Here is an 18,371-nt window from a genome sequence, read left to right on the forward strand (position 1 = left end):
TTTGAATCCTTTGGAGTAGCTGACATGTTCACTCAAACTGCCCTCAAACTTAGAGAAACTGGCAGATTTAATATTCTCTCTCCAGTTAGACTTGTATAGATTTTTTAAAAAATTCTTTCTGGCCACATAGTTCACTTGAAAAATGATAGCTCTATCCCATGTTCATCTACAATTTATTCAAGCCAGAAAAATAGAAATAGAAAAAACAAGCTTTTTCTAATAATCTGTTTCAGTGTCTAGTCCTGCCCTAGATTCATAATGTTTTGTGTTTTTAATGAATACTACAGGGGGTGCCACAGCTGTCTATCTGCTTGTCAGAGGAACGAGAAGATCATATGAAGGCAGTGGCTGCTTGGGCCTTGGGACAGATTGGAAGACACACTCCAGAGCATGCACGTGCTGTTGCTGTAACGAATGTGTTACCAGTGCTGCTTTCCCTGTATATGGAAACAGAAAGCTCAGAAGATCTTCAAGTAAAAGTAGGTGCAGTGTCTGAAATATTATGCATTGTTAATCGTCAGATTTAAGTCCTTCAAAATTAGAGTGTTAATTGTTATTCAATATTATCATGCTACCAGTCAGTGAGTGATGTCTAATGGTGTATTTTTACTTTTTGTACACATAAGCCTTTCTTACAACTTTATAAGTGCTGTCAGCATGAAATGTGTTTTTGCTGGCTTAGAAAAACCACTCTTGGGTAAAGTATAGTCCATATTTAGGGCCATCATTACACATTTACAAGGGGGCCAGTTACTGTCTGCCTATTACCCTTTGTTGAAATAGATTTTTGTGTGACATTACAGGAAATGATGTAATGGTATAATATCTATATCTATATCTATATCTATATCTATATCTATATCTATATCTTATCATATCATGTCATGCCATTGTGAAGGCAACTAGAGAATGATCAGCCCCAAATCTGTTGAGTAAGAAGACCCCACCTTCATATAGCCATTTTCAGAGTTTTAAGGCCAATGGTCACAAAATAAAAATTAAAAAAAAGGCCAACATTCTCTGAACCTGCAGTCCTACTCAGTTAGGTCATTACTTTCTGTACTTTCTCTGGTTTAAGACCCAAGCACTGATGTACACTCACTTCCCTCTGCAGAGGTGGTAGCGCAAGGTGTGGCTCCAGACTGGCAGGTCTCCTAATAAACTACTACTCAAATACAATCTTTTAAAAACATGCTTTTAATTTAACTTTTTTGTCATATTACAGTACTTTCATTTATATTTGTTTAGGGGGCCTACTCCCTTTTCCCTTGTACTCAGAGGACAATTGCCATTACTTTGAGTAGATAACTTAATAGGAATATGATGCACTGATGGTTTGTTTTGCAGTTTGATAAGATGAGCCGACAATTGGTTCTTCATTAAATTAATTGATGGATTGTATAGTTTTGATTCAGAAAAATGCCCTTTTGAAATAATTCTGACCAAAAAAGCAAATTGATCAGACTTCAAACCCCAGGAGGGTGGAACATAAATTCACATTGTTGTTTCATTGGTGTCTTACTATAGACATTTTGTTTTGCCTTTCAATAGACTAAAAAGGCCCTAAAGAACATCTTGCAGAAATGCACATATCTGCCAGCACTTGAACCCTTGCTGCATGATGCGCCTCCCAATATTCTGAAACACGTAGTTGGGCAGTTCAGTAAGGTAAGAAAAGGCTTTGCTTGGTGAATGATAGATTAGCCATCTGTTACCTAGACAGCATGTTTGCAGTGTTGTTGTAGCTTTGTTGGTCCCAGGATATTAGAGAGACAAGGGGGGTGGGTGAGGTAATATCTTTTACTGGACCACCTTATATTGGAGAAAGAGACAAGCTTTTGAGCTACACAGAGCTCTGTCTCTTTCACCAACAGAAGCTAGTCCAATAAAAGCTATTATCTTGACCACCCTATGTCTCCAGCTTAGACAGCATGTCATCCAGTATTCCTGAAGTATTCCTAAAATCAGTCTGAGCTGTTCTTTCAGGAGGTGGGTGGTAGGGGCCTCAAATATATCCATTTTCCTTTTATTAACCTAAGATCCTACCTGGGACTGACCTGTTCTAGCTGAAGAGGGGTAGATACTGCTGTCTCTGGAACTGTCAGTGATAATCCTGGATGGGGAAGAAAGCAGTCACCATAAGTAAGGCTACGATTTAGTCACGGAGGTCACGGCAGTTACGGATTCTGTGATTTTACCGGATGTCCGTGACTTCTTCAGCTGAGGCTGTGGCTGGAGCCAGGGCTATGCTCCCCACATAGCCCCATGGCTTCCACCGGTGGCCACTGCCGGGGCTGTGCGCCTCTGCCCCATAGTGAGGGCTGCAGCTGGGGCTGTGCACCTCTGCTGTGGCTTGCATGGTTATTTTTAGTAAAAGTCACGGGCTCGTGAATTTTTGTTTGCTGCTGGTGACCTGTCTGTGACTTTATTAAAAATAACCGTCAAAAAATCTTAGCCTTACTCATAAGCAAGACACTGTCTTCCTCCTCTGCCAAAGTAGAAAATTATCCCTTATGCAGAGAACCCCACTAGGTCAGTGCATCGCTTAAGTTCCACTGAAGCCATGTTTTAGGTCTAGTGCAAGCTCTCTGCACGGGTGAATTGAATCAATTATTTGAAAAATTGTTTTAAAAGTAAAAGCTTCTCCAGTTCTGTGTTTTATCTTTTGACTCCAGTCCTGGACTAGGTGGAAAAATCCTAAATCTTCTTCCAAACTCTTTAAAATGTGCAATTGTGTCTGTTATTTCAGTAACAGATTTGAGCAAAATATAAAGAAAGGTAAAAATTAATGTAATTAAAATATTTTATTTAAACTCTGAATAATTGTCATGGATTTTAGGGATTTTAGGGATTTTAGTTGTTTCTGCCATGGTGACCAGCTGTTAGGGAATCCCACTCCACTATAGGCCTTTCTTCTTTCAAATACAATATTGCATAAACCTTTAGTAGAGAGTGCCAGATTGTCCTGCTGTGGTATTCTTTGCTGGAAATGCCCAAATAAAATGTTCTGATATTATCTAGTACTACATTTCACAGGTTTGTTTATACATCTGTCTAAACCAATAAGGATTGCACATTTGTTCAAAATACCAGTGCCACGTTGCTTATGTGTGTTGACCACTGGAGCTGGCCAGGAAACCATTTTCCTATCCTGCAAAAAATTTTGAGGTACTGAAAAGTTCAACATCAGGATGAAAAGTCAATCTCAAAAATGTTTGTGAACTGAAAATCTGAAAAAATTCTTGGTTCAGCTTATTTGAAACATTACATTTTGATTTTGACCATTTGAAATTTTTATATTCTTCTTTGAGTGCTGTCCCTATGGGTGCACCACTTCAGGTGTTGGTGCATCCTGGTGCTGTTGATCAGAGATCTTCTGTCGCAGTGTTTGGATGGGATGCGCATGTGCAGTAGCTGTCTCACTGCACTGTTGGAGTCTCAGCTAGTGTGCGCACGACCCAACCCCTTCAGTTCCTTCTCAACCATCCTTGGCTGAAGATGGAACTTGGGGCAGTGCGTCAGCGTCTTCCCCTGTAGAAAGAGAAAAAAGAAAAATATTAGGTAGATACCTTAGATAAGTTAGGGTGAGAAATTGCTATTTGTAACCAGTTTCTTTAGTGAATTAAGCTTAGGATGTGTATTTGTTTATTTTGCTCAGTGATCTGCTTTGTTCTGTTTGCTATCCATTAGAATCACTTAAAATTCTAATCCTTTATAGTTAATAAACTTGTTTTGTTTTCTGAAACCCAGTTTGTGCAATTCATAACTGGGGGGGGCAAAGAGCTGTGTCTATCTTCCTCCACGTTCAGGGAGGGGGCAATTTTCATGAGCTTATGCTATATAGAACTCTATATAGCGCAAGACAATCTAATTTTGGGTTTGCACACCAGAGTGCTGGGCAATCCCCTAGCTGAGTCCTCCCACACAGCTGATCGCAGTCTCTGGGTGTCATTCTGAGTTGGGTGTGTCCCTACTTGTGTGTGTGCGCTGGAAAGGGGCTTGATAATCTGTCACAGCAGCACAGAGTAGGGGCAGCCCAGGCTGGTGGGACAGGTGGGCTCAGTGGGACCTCCGCACATCCGGTGGCACCCCAAAAAGGAGGTCCAATCCATCACATATCTCAGAGATCTGCAGAGCAGCTACATGGGCCTCAGAACATGTGTTCATTAACTAGTGAGCAATTACACAAGATTCACAAGCTGATGCCATGCTGGGTCTACCAGTCCTCTCCTCCACTATGCATGTAACTCCAAAGTCCCCCCAGCCATAGTGGACACTGTTCTACAATCACCTGAAGTGGAGCATCCACAGGGACTGCACTCAAAGAAGAGAGAGTTACTCACCTGGTGCAGTAACTGAGGTTCTTCAACATGTGAGTCCCTGTGGGTACTTCACTACCCACTCTCCTCCCCTCTACTTTGGAGGTTGATACAAGGACTCTACGGTAGAGAAGGAACTGAAGAGGTCGGGCTGCATGCACGCTAGATGAGACTCCAACAGTGCAGTGAGACAGCTACTGTGCACGCATGTCCTGACCGAACACTGCTACCAAAAATCTCCAATCAACGGCACTGGGACATACCAGCACCTGAAGTGGAGCACCCAAAGGGGGACACATCTCAAAAAACTTCAGTTACTGCACAAAGTGAGTAACCCTCTCTCTCTTTTTTTTCTTTCTTACTATATTCAAAAGGAAAAGCAGTTTCAACCTGGAAAAATGGATTTTTTCATTTAAAAAAATGTTAAAACAAAATGTTTTTTCAATTTTGAAAATAATGGTTGAAACTGACTCTTCCGCATGAATGGTTTCAACAAATCAGCATTTTCTGAAAATTCCCAACCAGCTCTGCTGACCACAGCAAGTCATGAAGGGAGTTCTTAATAGCTAGCTGCCCATTGTATGGATTCTTGCTGTTTCTAATGCTGTAAATGGCTTGGACACAGTTTATATTGGATGACATGTTGGTTCTTTATGCTTCTCCTCACCCAACTATGCTTGGGTGGTTTATGTGTAATGTATACATTTATATGAAGTTCTTTGCAGTAAAAGTGTTTCTTTTGCACCATAACTCGGAAATTCTCTGTCCTTGGACATTACGGAGATTGCTTCCATCAGCTAACTTATAGCCAAGTAAAAGCCTTATTGTCTAAAGTGCACTTCACTGTGGGGAGGCTATGGCCATTTGAACAATGCCCTGAGTACAGGTCTGTGCATCACCACACTGTCTCAGTGTGGGTTGAGGGAAGGACTGTGCCTCTCTGAGAAACACAGTCCCTCCCTAAGATCTCTCTTGCTTAAGGGGAGGGTGCATCCTGCTCCCCCCAGCCAGCTTTGGGAGCCAGTATGGAGGGAGGAAGGGGTGTGGCTTACCCCCTTGCTATCCCCTTTTAGGTAATTTGTGCCCTTGGATGCAGCAATTCCACAGTGAAGGGATTGTAATTGTTCCTGGCCCTTGCATGAAGTGGTAATGGGGACAAGCTCCTTGCTTTCTCCCTTTGCCCTCTCTACCTGAGGGCCAGGACAGTCTGTTGTTTAATCCTTCTGGGGGTGTTTTATATGGTACAAAAGGAACTAGAGAAATGAAGTTTGTCTGATCAAACTGTTAGCTCATCTACATGATGGGGAACGTGTCTCATTCCTTTTCCCCACTCTTTTAGCATAGTTGCTCTTTTTTTCCAACATGCTAGTTAACAACAAGTGAAACACAACCAAATTTAAAACTTGGTTTGCCCAGCCAGATTAAATGGGGCCAGATCAAGTTATAAAGTGCTTTTGCCCATGTAGGGTTTAATCTACAGGGTTGGGTACAACCATGTTTAATCAATCATGGCTATTTTTGTGATGTAGATGTAGTTGTAACAGCTCATTGTTTCACTCCACATACCATTCTGGCCTAGTAGACCCACTGGCCAACTACTACCATTCTTTTTGCCTGCCCACAACCCTCCTCCTCCTCTGGAGAGAGCTGCATATCAGCATCATTCAGGGGGCTGCAAAATCCCTTTACTTACCACTTCTGCTTTCCATCCCTTTTTTGCAGAAGAAACGTTGCATTTTTACTATCTGTAGGGGCCATCCATGGCTACACAGACGGATTGCGGGATTTGATCCATGATTTTTAATATCCAGAAATTTGAGTTGATAGTAACATTCCATATTAGATCATAAGAATGATATGAAAATCTGCTGTACAAATAAACTGAGTGAATCAATATAAAAGATTTAAAAAACTCAGTGGTAATGGGACAGGTGCAATTATCATTCCATGTTAGTTTTCTGTTTGTTTCATCTTCACAGGCAGGTTGTTTTGTAGAAACAATTAAAATATTAATTGCATAAAGCTGTCATAAGCATTTTTTATGATTTACAGTGGTGTATATTAAATGAACAAGTCAAATTATGTTGCAGCTCTGTGGAGGTGGCTCAAGATTTAATTGTTCCTAGTTAACCAACAAGTTAAAATAAAACCTTTATTACAGGAGGTGCTACATCTTTGAATATTGGTTGCAATTCTGTTTTATCTCATTCTCTGTGTATGTTCTCTGATTTTTTTTTTTTTTAATATTAAAGCTTAGCAATGTAGAAGGCTCTTTTAAAGGAAAGTTTAACACTCATTATGTACTTCATTTTTTGTAGGTGCTGCCGCATGATAGCAAAGCACGACGTCTCTTTGTAACAAGTGGTGGACTTAAAAAAGTTCAAGAGATAAAAGCAGAGCCAGGGTCACTTCTTCAAGAGTACATCAACACTATTAACAACTGTTACCCAGAGGAAATAGTAAGGTGAGGAAACTGAAGTCGTAGCAATTCATAGTTGTTACATTGTTAGATTGTCTTCAAAGCAATGACACAAAACGAGAGATTTAAAATATAATTTAAGGTCTGTGTGAATGCCCTTTTAAAATTAATGATCATCTTTGGTTATCAGCCCCAAAGAGTTGTTGGATGAACAAAAAATTAGACAGATACTTTCCTGTCGTTGTGAATGCTTTATTATTATCTTTTTTAAATTGCCTCTCAGGTTCAAATTTACCTCTTCCTAAATAAACCCAAGATTGACTTTTTGCAGGGAACTAAGTGGGAGTTGGGGAATAGAATTAACTCCCACATCTACCAGTCAGGCTCTGGGGCTGCAACACCACCCTTCTGGATGCCATGCTAATCGGTAAGCTGCAGTAGCAGTCTCTGCCCCATACATGGAGTATTCAGGCCATGGAATCCAGCTAATGTATCTTTTGGTGTCTCCTCTGACTTCCCAAACACTGTTCTTTGAGCTAACTTTAAGCCTGTTCCGAGGCTTCACTGAAACTTCCTTCAGTGTACCAGGGTGCAGAGAGCCTCCTGCTCTGTTGCTGCAACCACAGCTGCTCCTTCCCTGAACCTCCTCATGAGGCTTAAGTTCTGTATAAAGGACCATGCACCAGCTGTCTGCACCAAGGTGAGTTTTGCTCTTAATGAATACAGAAATACTGTTAAATAGCTGGCACTCAAAATGTCGCCAACCTTAACTTATAACAAGGAGGGAAATCTCCTCCTGAATTCTAGATATCCATTTACCAGTTCTTCACTTCAGCAACATACTTATGGGGATGTTGTACTGTTGCACTCCCTGTACTGGTTCTTTGCATCAGCGTCATCAATTTTAACTATCGTAAACAGCATTTGTTAGCTAATAGCAGTGCTTAATTTGCAATGAAAGGTGCTGGGGCCATGAACTGCCAAGCCTTGAGGTGCCAGGGCTCAGCCCTGGAAAGCTCTGGCACAAGTTAAACACTGGCTAATAGCTGCTGCAAATTAGAAGTTGTACAGAAATGGAGTCCTGTTTGCTTCTGCAAGGGAAAACTCAGTGACTGCCAAAGGGGTAAAGAATCATGAAGACATTTTCAAGCTATGAAGAGTAACAATACAGAATAAAAAAATACATTTGTTTACATTTTTTGGCTATACTTCATGTTTCCTTTAGCTACAAACTACTTTTTTTGTTAGGGGAAGCAAAGAAACATGCCATTGGTGTAATGAAGAAAATGTGCCCTTTAAGCTTCCTCCCCTCCACCCCCGCCACCTCTTTGGGCCCTTATGGTGCTCCAGAGGTCAGGGCTGGATTTGTCCTGTAAAGCTGCTTTTTCAGGCTGTCTGTCTGCAGATTCAGGAAGACAGCTACATTAGTTTGCATTTGGAAAGTTATTTTCACAAAAGCTAATAATGGATTTACAAAACAACTATATAAAGTTTTAAATTCTGTAGAAAATCAGTGAGGAGAATGGAGCAAACAGAAATTCCATGCATTATTAACACTCCCCACCCCCCGCACTAGCATTTGGGATTTCTGATTGAACACATTTCAGTTATAACAAACCTTACTTCTATCTCCTTGTAGTCAGGGCTTTCACTGTTCTTAGATGTGCAGCATACATGTGCCACAGTGGCTCTGTATGGATCTTTAGACATACAGTATTACTGTGTTTTCTTAGGAACATACACAGTAATACAAGTCTCAGATATTATGCTGATGGGTATGGTATAAGAACCTAGACAGACAGCTAGCAGTGCAAGACTTCTGTACTATGTAGATTGAAGGCTCTTTCTGGTATAGCACTGAAGAGATTTTTGCTTATACAACTAGGGTGCATGCCTCCACTCTTAATAACTTTTAGAATTAAGAATAAATATAGCTTCCCTATTGGGCATAAATTGATAATGTCTGTATTCAAAACCTTATTTGTTGTTCTCGAATAAGATGACCATAATATGATTTGGAAATATTGAGGTAAATACAGCTATTCCTTTCCTGGTCTGTGTGTTGATTTTGAAACTTCATCCAGCTCTCTTAAGTCTGATATTCGTGTAACATCAAGAATGCAGGACGTGGTTTTTGTAAGCTTTGGTGGCTTGTAAAAAAGGGAGCAACTTGACTGTTGTAAATTCCTCAATGCAAAGTCTTCAATGAATCCCACCGACAAAGGAAATTCTCCAGAAGTTTCTCAAGGGAGAGAGACTTTGACCATGGTTGTTTCTAAGCAAAGCATTGGAAAAATTTAACGTAGTTTTTCTTGGTCTTATCTTGCCAAGTTGGAATAGAAACAAACTAGTCCAGCATAAAGAAATCAGTATGCAATGGACTTTCAAAAGCCTTTGTTAGGACTTTATTTGTGGGTAAATAAAGGATAAAATTCTCCCCTGGACCCTATAGGTTAATAGAATTAATAATTCCTTTAGATGTCTTTAGAATATTTCACCCCACGGATATAGGTTTTTAAAAAATCCATGAATGATTTACCAAATCAATGATCCTTTGTAGTTTGCAGTTTTTCTAGGTAATAAAAATAGGGCTTAATTTACAAAGAAGTGAGCATAAAAGTGCACATCTGACTTAGACATGCAAATATCTGATGCACATAGGTGAGATTTTGCATACATAGCTGGGTATGGGCATAAACACTGATTTACACACACACTGGGGCATGTATGGATTTACATCAGATCCGGGTGTACATAAAAATGTGCACAAATTTTAAAATTTGGCTTCTATGAAGTCTAAACTAAGCGTATTTATTAGAAATCTCAGTGCAGACAAAATTCTAGCATCTATGTCAAACCATGAACTATAGTGTAATATGCTTGAGGCCTGCAGGTTTGGAAGGATTTTATAAATTTTCACCAATGAACCTTTAGGTAAATGGTACAGTTCTGTTAAAAAAGCAAAAACAAAAAGCCTTCAACTGGTCAGCAGCAAGCTTATTCAGAAAAGGGCAGCCTGCTTAAAAAACAAAATAAAATAAAATAAAATGCTGGCCTCTGATTACTTGAGGCACACTGGTCTGTTCTCAAAGCCAGTCAGAATGCAGTAGGTCAGTAAAGTCACAGTGAATTTCTACTCTAATAAAAATCTCTTGAATAATATAATCTCCATCAGTCATTTGGTATTACAGACATAAGATCACTGCCATAAAACATTGTTACAAGATCACTGTTACTAACATTGTACATTAATCAGCTTTTTGCCTTTGCATTAGTTCTCGACACATGCACTTGCATTTCTCTGGCAGCCGTAAACCATTATGCTGTGACAGCCATTCTGTGGAAACTCCTGCTTTGCATTAAGGGCCAGTGTTTCTCAAGATCTCAACACCCAGCAGCTCCCATTGAGAAGAGTTCTGTTGGGTGCTGAGCTCTCTTGAAAACTGGCCACTTCCTTTAAGTGCCGAAATGGGAGCTGAGCTCTTTTTGAAAATCTGACTCTAATTGAATACTGAGCAATTCTGAAAATCTGGTCCTATAAGTCTGAATACTGGCATTTTACAGTCATTTTGCTCAAGGGTAAATGACGACACAAGATGCAAGGTTGTACAGAAACAGTCTCTTACAGGATTACAGGTGGATAATTACAGATCTTCTTGAGCTAGAACCCAAGTTTGAGTCTAGCAGTTTTTGTAATAAATACACTAGATATTAGTATAATTTAAATATTTAGCATAATATATATTCTCTTGTCTAATACACAGACAAAATGTTTCTTTTTCAGGTATTATTCTCCTGGATATTCTGATGCACTTCTGGAAAGGGTGGAAAATTATCAACCAGTTTTATAAATGCTTCAGTTTTTCTGTTAAAATACTCTTTCTCATATGTGCTTTTATGATGGGCATGAAAATACAGTACAGTATAGCCAGAAAGTTTTGCTGAATTCTGAAATATTTATCTTTCTCCTATTCTCTGAACTATTAATCATCATTGTTAATCCTTTGTCAGTTTGAAGAAATAACCTTGACCCTTTCTTGTGCTGTAGTGTTTGTGTAAGCTTACATTGAGAACAGGGCTTCTCAAATGTCAGGAGTTCATGTTTCTCAAAAGTCACTCATGCTGCAGGCAGCTGAGCACTGCCTGGATGTACTCGGGAGCCCTCTTCAGTTCCCACTGTCCTCAATGGAAGTTGAGGGAGCTCAGCGTCTCCAGCAATTTTGTTCTGTATATAATTAGTTTCTCAAGTTTTGCTCCTCCTTTTCTGATTTTTCTGCCTGATCCTACAAGTAGTTATTACCCCATGTTTCACTAGAACTCCATGTGAGGGCAAGGATTTGTGATGGAAAAACTCTTTGTAGAATCAGTCCTTATTCTTTATTTCCTCAAGGAAAGTTAGTGGTTATCTGACCTGGACCCAGGCTTTGGCTTTCCCAGTATCATAACCATTTTCCTGTTTGTACCTTTATATATACGTTAGAGCTGCCCAGGTCTGAGAGAATCCTAACCCTTTTTTATTATGCAATCAATTTATTATGTTTTCCTCTGAAACATTTCCAACCCCTCCCTGATGGAAAGCAAGAGACTGACTTATGAGGTACGATTTTGGTCTCTAGGGGCCAAAGTAGGTGTAAAATAGACAAGCGTCAGGGTCTGACAGCGATATGAGGATCAAATCCTACCTTGGCTGGTGCAGTATGGTAGACCAGGAATCCTGGCCAGTGCATCCTCTGCAGGAGTCCTGCTGCTCAAGGCAAGATTTCTCATGATGGGAAGGGGCAGCACACTTCTCTTCCCCTCTGATCAGGGGAGCACCCAAACGGAACTTTCTGTATGTACATAGGGGCCAGATCCTGTAAGGTCGTGTCAGATTCAGAGCACTTTCAACTCTGATTGAAAGTACGCAGCATCTGGCAGGAAGTACTCAACAGCTCACAGAATGGGCCCTCAGAATAATGCCTGCAAAATACTGAGCATCTTCAGTGAATTGAGGGCACTTTACTCCCAGTGATTTGAACAGGACTTGAGGTTGCTCAGCATTTGTCAGGAGACAATTGGCACACTGCAGAATTGGGTCCAAACAGGACCAGAGCCTAAAGAGAGTCCCTCATCCATAGGTCATGCCCACACAGGTATGTTGCAGATATTAGCTGTTGGCTTTTTAGTGCTTGCTGGAGCACTATGGAGAGATTTTTCCCTCTTACATGTTGTAATAAGACTCTTAAATTCCTCTTATCCCTCTTGGGTACCAGTGCAGCACAGGATAGGATGTAGCCCTGAGTATTCACTAGCTTACCTGGCATAGTCATTTGTCATTCCCTTTGAACTACTGACCATTTTTCTCCCTCTAGTATGTAACATTTTCTTTGAAAGAATAATAAGAATTTTGTTTCTACAGTGGAGTGTTGAACTACTCAATGTGGGGAGAGACGTTTGAAAACCCTGCATTAAAGAGAACACTTTTGACATACAATAAAATGTGTCAAATTAATTTTTCTACTTTCTGAAAAAATGTATTAACTGAGTAAGTTTATAAAACAGGAATTAACTATATATAACAGGAGCAATGCTTCAGTGTAGTTGGAAATAATTTAGAGTGGGTTTCCTTGGCCAAATTCTAAATTTCTATTTTCTTTTATTCTTGTCAGCATCATTTTCAGCAGTTTACAAAAATATTGATGGGCTATCTTGACTAAAGGACTAATTCTACAAAGGGCTGAGTCCCTGCTGTGAGGTGTGAGTACTATCAGCTTCCACGCTTTTCAGAGGGAGTAGAGTACACAGCACCTTGCAGTATCTAGCCCTAATTGAAGTGGAAGCTGAGAGGCTTCATGAATTCTGATATGGAGTTATTCATAGACCATACCAGGTGGGTTCCTTCCTTAGCAACCAAAATATCTAAAGGAAAGTAAACACCATATCATACCCCATGAATGATACACTGTGTACATCCCAGGGATTCTGCACGGGTAAATTTCAGGGCCTAAACCAACCACCGACCTCTAAATCTTTTTCTAATTTCTCACAGTAGACCAGATCATCCAATCACTCCAACTGTGAGGACAACACAGTGTGAAAGGAGGGTGCTTGGTGCCTGGCAGAAGCTGGCCCAATACTGGGGAATTATTATTTAAGACAATTATACATTTTATCCTAGGCCAATAAAATCATTTGGCCTCTAACTGCTGTAGTAATAATCCAAGGATCCTGCTAGATCCTGCCATGCTGCTGCAGCCAGGGGAATGGAGATGCTAGAGAATCTTGTGCTGGTTGCCTGCAGTTGAACAGGCTCCTTCACTGGATTGCACTCCCTCCTCCTGTGGCTGGAGGACTCCCCAGGGACACTGATGCTGCACAGGGCAGGATTTAGGTCTTAAACAGCACTATCACTTATTTGCATTTTCAAATTTAAGATCACTAGCTCAATGACGACTGTTTTTTGCAGTGCTTCAATAGCTATGTTTTACAGCACTTCAGACTTCTCTCTCTTGGTTTAAATAATATCTATATCTATGTTAATGTTTACACCATTACTGTGGCAACTGTCAAGTGTGTATCTTTTGTCTCAATTCCATGTAATAAAATATAGACATTTGCATTTGAATTAACTGTAGAAATTCTGGTTTTGTACTGGTTTAATGGCATCATGTCCCACACAAACTTATGGAAGTTGGCTTGATGAAAAGGCCGATTGTGCAAGGGTCAGCTGCTGCCTCAGTTTACCTCTGGAGCAGTGCTTCTATATCTCCCTCTGAAATCTCATGCACCCACGTATTTCAAATATAATTCCCACTTGTGGGGACTGGTTTATTAACCCATAACACAAAATAAATATAAACTGTCCCTTTTACCCTTCCAGGCACAAGTAGTTATGTTCCTTTAAACTCACAGCTTCTTTAGCCCTTCTTTGGGCTCAGGTAATTCTTTGCCCTACTATCAGGGCTTCTCAGTTCAAGTCCTTGTGGCTCTTAGTTGAAGGTTCTTCACAGCTCTCCTCCTAGGGGCTGCATTTGAATCCTGGCAGGCTTCCCCCAGGCTCCCACAATCCTGGCTTTACTACAGGAGAGCCTTGCAGGACGATCTGGTACAAAGAACCCAGGCTGGCGCTCACCTTTCCATTTGAGCAGGATTCTGTTTACTGAAAGCACCACTTCTGGAGTTGTTATGTGACTCAGCAGAGGCTAGGGCCTGGAAACAGTGCAGGGATGTTCAGAATAGTAATCCTTTTAGCAGCAGTATTGGCTGGTCCACAAAAACTATCTTTTTCATCTAGCTACTCAGGGATCAATAGGATCTGCAAAGGGGAGCTTACACAGATAAACTCTACTCTCACACATATGATTCAAGGCAGGTTTCAACCAACTCAGAGAAATAGTAGACAAGGTCTCATGGAAAGACCAATTAGGAAGGACAGGAGTTGAAGGGAGCTGGTAGTTCTTAAAAGATGTAATAATAGAGGGTCAAAATGAAGCTATTCTGACACAGAGGAAAGATGAGAAGAGCCATAGGAGGCCAATGTGGCTGCACACTCCACTTTTTAACTATCTAAAACCCAAAAGGGATACATACAGGAACTGGAAGGAGGGGCATGTCACCAAAGAAATATACATAGGAATATCATGAGCGTTTAGGGACAAAATCAGGAAAACCAAGGCAATGAATGAGTTACAATTGTCAAGAAATGTTAGAGACAACAGGAAGGGGTTCTTCAAATATGTCAGACAAAGAAGATCAGGACGCTATGGGTACACTGCTCAAAAGAGAAGGTGAGCTGGTAACAGAAGACGATAGGAAGGCAGAGCTGCTCAATGCCTACTTTGCTTCAGTCTTCTCAGAAAAAATGTGACCAGAGGACTAGTGAAGTTACCATAGGCAATCACAGAATATCAGGGCAAAGAGGAAGGGATGCAGATCGGGATAAGTAAAGAGATCTGACCAATTTGAATAAATTCAAATCACCGGGGCCTAATGTTATTAACGGATACTGAAGGAATTAGCTGAATAAATGTCGGAGCCACTGGCAATAATATTTACAAACTCATGGATGATAGGAGAGATCCTGGAAGACTGAAGAAGGGCTAACATAGTGCCCATCTTTAAAAAGAGGATAAAGGAGGAGCCTGGGAACTATAGACTAGCCAGCCTGACTTTGATGCCTGGGAAGGTACTAGAGCAATGTACAAAACATTCAGTTTGTGAATATCTGGAGGATAAAGGGGTGATCACTAGCAGCCAGCATGGATTTACCAAGAACAAATCATGACAAACCTGCTTGATTTCCTTCTTTGACTGGATAACTGATTTGGTGGGTAGGGGGAACGCGGTGGACATAATATACCTGCACTTCAGCAAGATTTGTGACACAGTCGCATTCTGATAAGCTGGAGAAATGTGGGCTCCGCGGAACTACCATTAAGTGGATGCATAATTGATTAAACAACCACAAGGAAAGAGTAACTATTAATGGAATGATGTTGGATTGGAGAGAGGACTCAAACTTCCACAGGGATCTGTTCTGGATCCGGTGTTGTTTCATATCTTTATTAATGACCTAGATGTAGGAATAGAGAGCATACTGATCAAGTTTGCGGTTGACACAAAGCTAGGGGAGATTTGCCAACACTTTGGAGGAGAGAGCTAAAATTCAGAGGGATCTTGATAAATTGGAGAACTGGGTTATAGACAACAAAACAAAAATCAACAAAGACAATTATAAGGTGCTACACTTAGGGAAGAAAACCAAATGCACAAATACAGAATGGGGGAAAACTGGCTTCGCAGTAGCACTGCTGAGAATGATCTGGAAGTGGTGGTGGATCACAACTTCAACATGAGTCAGCAATGCAATGCTGTTGCTAAAAAAGCAAATGCAATTTTAGGTTGCATTAACAAAGGCACAGCACGCAAATCATGGGAGGTGATAGTACCACTCTGCTCGGCACTGGTTAGGCCTCAGCTGGAGTACTGTGTCCAATTTTCGTCACCAAATATAGAAAGGATGCAGAGAAACTGGAAAGGATCCAGAGGCAAGTGACAAAGATGATCAAAGGGATGGAATACAAGCCATATGAGCTGAAGGAACTGGATATGTTTCGTTTGGAAAAGAGCAAAGTGTGAGGGGGGGACCTGACAGTGGTCTTCAAATACTTGAAAAGTTGTGTGATGGGGTGGGACTCACCACTCCGACACCTCCTGCTGGCTGTCATGGGAATTAACTCTGTTTGCCAGAGTACCTTCCATTGGTGGTGCCTCGCCAACGTCACTTTCGTTCCAGGACCTGCATCACTCCCAGGACTGCAGCGTTTTCTTCCGTGATACTGCGCTCTGGCTGTGCTGGGCTCTATGTTCTCCCCTTATGGGGGACCTGCAATCTCCATCCAACCACTCCCTCAGTGGCAATTATAGTCCTTTGTCCTGGGGCCACTTGCCATGTGGCTCCAGCACCTTTTCTGACCTTACCTCAGGGCCTCAGCCAGCAGGCCCTAGCAGCCTGCCAGGAGCTCTGTCTAGCTCCCTTGATCCCTGCTTGCAGCACTGAATTATTCCAGGTGCTGGGGCTCCTTCCTCGTACTAGGAGTCTGGTCTTCTCCCCTCAAGCTCCAGTCAGCTACTGAACTCTGCTCTGCCCTGCAGCCCTTCTTAGATGAGCCTGCCGGGCCATGATTAGCTGCTACTCTCAGCCCCTTTGTAATTTGCTGCCTCTGGCACAGCCTCCCTAGGGCTGCTTTTAACTCCTTTTCTGCCAGTGAGGGGCAGCTGCCCTATCACAGGCTGCCATAAAAAAGATGGAGAAAGGTTGTTCTCTTTTGCCACAGAGGGCAGGACAAGAGGCAATGGGTTCAAACTACACCATAGCAGATTTAGATTAAATCTTAGAAAAAAGTTCTTACCTGTAAGAACAGTAGGACAATGGAACAGACTGCCTTGGGAGGTTGTGAACGCTTCTTCACTGGAGGTTTTCAGAAGGAGTCTGGATAGCCATCTGTCTTGTAGGATTTGTTGTGTCTAAACCATCCATCTTGGCAGGGGGTTAGACTAGAGGACCTTTGTGGTCCCTTCCAACTCTGATTCTATGGCATAGCAGATTTAGATTAATCGCAGGAAAGCTTCCTAACTGTAAGAATAGTAGGACAGTGGAACAAACTTCCTGGGGAGGTTGTGGAAACTCCTTCACTGGAGGTTTTCAAAAAGAGGCTGGATAGCCACCTGTCTTGTATGGTTTAGACTCAACAAATCCTGCATCTCGGCAGGGGGGTTATACCAGTTGACCCTTGCAGTCCCGTCTAACCCTATGGTTCTATGATACTATCTTCTGGTCTGGGAGATGTTAAGGTCTATTTTTTCAGGTGTTTAGCAGCAGAGCCCTGAATCTAACAGGCCACTGGGAGATTCAAGGACCATTTCTCTATCTTTTTATCTGGAGTAAGACGTTGTGTTACAGTAGTGACAGAAAAAAAACTGGTTTAAATCCTCAGCATCGATATGTAATTGGTTTACTAGATTTGTGGATCAAATTGGCCAATTGGAGCTCTGAGCACCATGAAATAGTAAATAGGATTGTAGCACATAGAGGCTGTTGACTATGAGCCACTGAATCGCTGTCCAAAGCGAAGATGAGGTGGTTGCATATCTATCTGAAAGTATGTCTGACCATATATTGTCTTCTGTGGCTGCTTGGAAGCCAATGTCCTGTTTTGTTAAACCAATGGACCTGATCATTGGGAGGGGCAGAGTGGGAGGAGGAGAGGATGGCCTGGTTAAAGCACCAGACTGTAAATCAGGAACTCTAGGTTCTGTTCCTTGCTCTGCCATAGATTTCAGCTGTGACCTTGGTAAGTCCGTTACTCTATGCCTCATCTGTAAAAATGTGGGTTATAATACTTCACTCCATTGCAGGAGTCCTAATTCATGGATGTCTGTAAAGAATTATGGATTGAAATTCTGACTAATATAACTAAAATTCTGATTAGGAAAGGAAGATTATTCTTTTAGAATTTTAGTTGCACTAAATACTTAAGGATTCTGTGCATTTTTCTCAATTCTTTCTTAGACAATTGGAAGGAATTTTCTTAAAAGAAAGAGAAAAATATCCAGAACTAATTCCAGTGACAACAGTCCCTTTCTCACTTGTATTAAATGTCCGTGTCATCTTTTCTTATAATACTGAAGTGTTACTCTTGGTGTTACTAGAAGAAACCACATTCTGCAATCAACTCTATAATTTGAGTTAGTGTGAATACTAATTATACTATCACCACTGTACTGTAGTTATATGTACTGCAGAAAAAATCAAATTAGGAACAGTGCATTAGCAAAGCATGTTTGGGTGGCTAAAATTATTGCCTTATATGCTTACAGCAAGAAAACTACCATTATATTGTGCTGCATATCACAAGCATCTCCTTTCCCATGAGTTAAATGTATTAGTCAATTACTGTTCTCTGACACCAAAGGCCTGCTCCTGGGAATAGCTGACTGACTCAGTGAAGTGCGGAGGGCCCTCAGCTCGCACTGCCTTCAATGGGAATTAAAGATGCCTGGCATCTTGCATCATCGAGTTCTTAGTGGGGACAATTTGATATTGTTGTATCTCAAGAGGGATTGTTCATTTCCCCAAAAAACTTTTTATTCAG

At 41.1% G+C, this 18,371-nt stretch overlaps 1 protein-coding gene across 1 annotated transcript in view; it reads left to right on the top strand.

The window, feature by feature from the left end:
* Positions 1–13,342, top strand: part of SPAG6 (sperm associated antigen 6) — a 43,000-nt gene extending 29,658 nt beyond the window's left edge. Inside the window, exons 8-11 of the mRNA XM_073334224.1 lie at positions 288–479; positions 1,552–1,668; positions 6,638–6,783; positions 10,523–13,342. Coding sequence (XP_073190325.1) covers positions 288–479; positions 1,552–1,668; positions 6,638–6,783; positions 10,523–10,589 — 522 coding nt within the window. The 3' untranslated portion in view covers positions 10,590–13,342. The remainder of the gene's footprint in view (positions 1–287; positions 480–1,551; positions 1,669–6,637; positions 6,784–10,522) is intronic.
* Positions 13,343–18,371: the final 5,029 nt, after the last annotated feature.

The sequence above is a fragment of the Lepidochelys kempii genome, chromosome 2 (genome assembly GCF_965140265.1).
Source record: "Lepidochelys kempii isolate rLepKem1 chromosome 2, rLepKem1.hap2, whole genome shotgun sequence".
Lineage (NCBI taxonomy): Eukaryota > Metazoa > Chordata > Testudines > Cheloniidae > Lepidochelys > Lepidochelys kempii.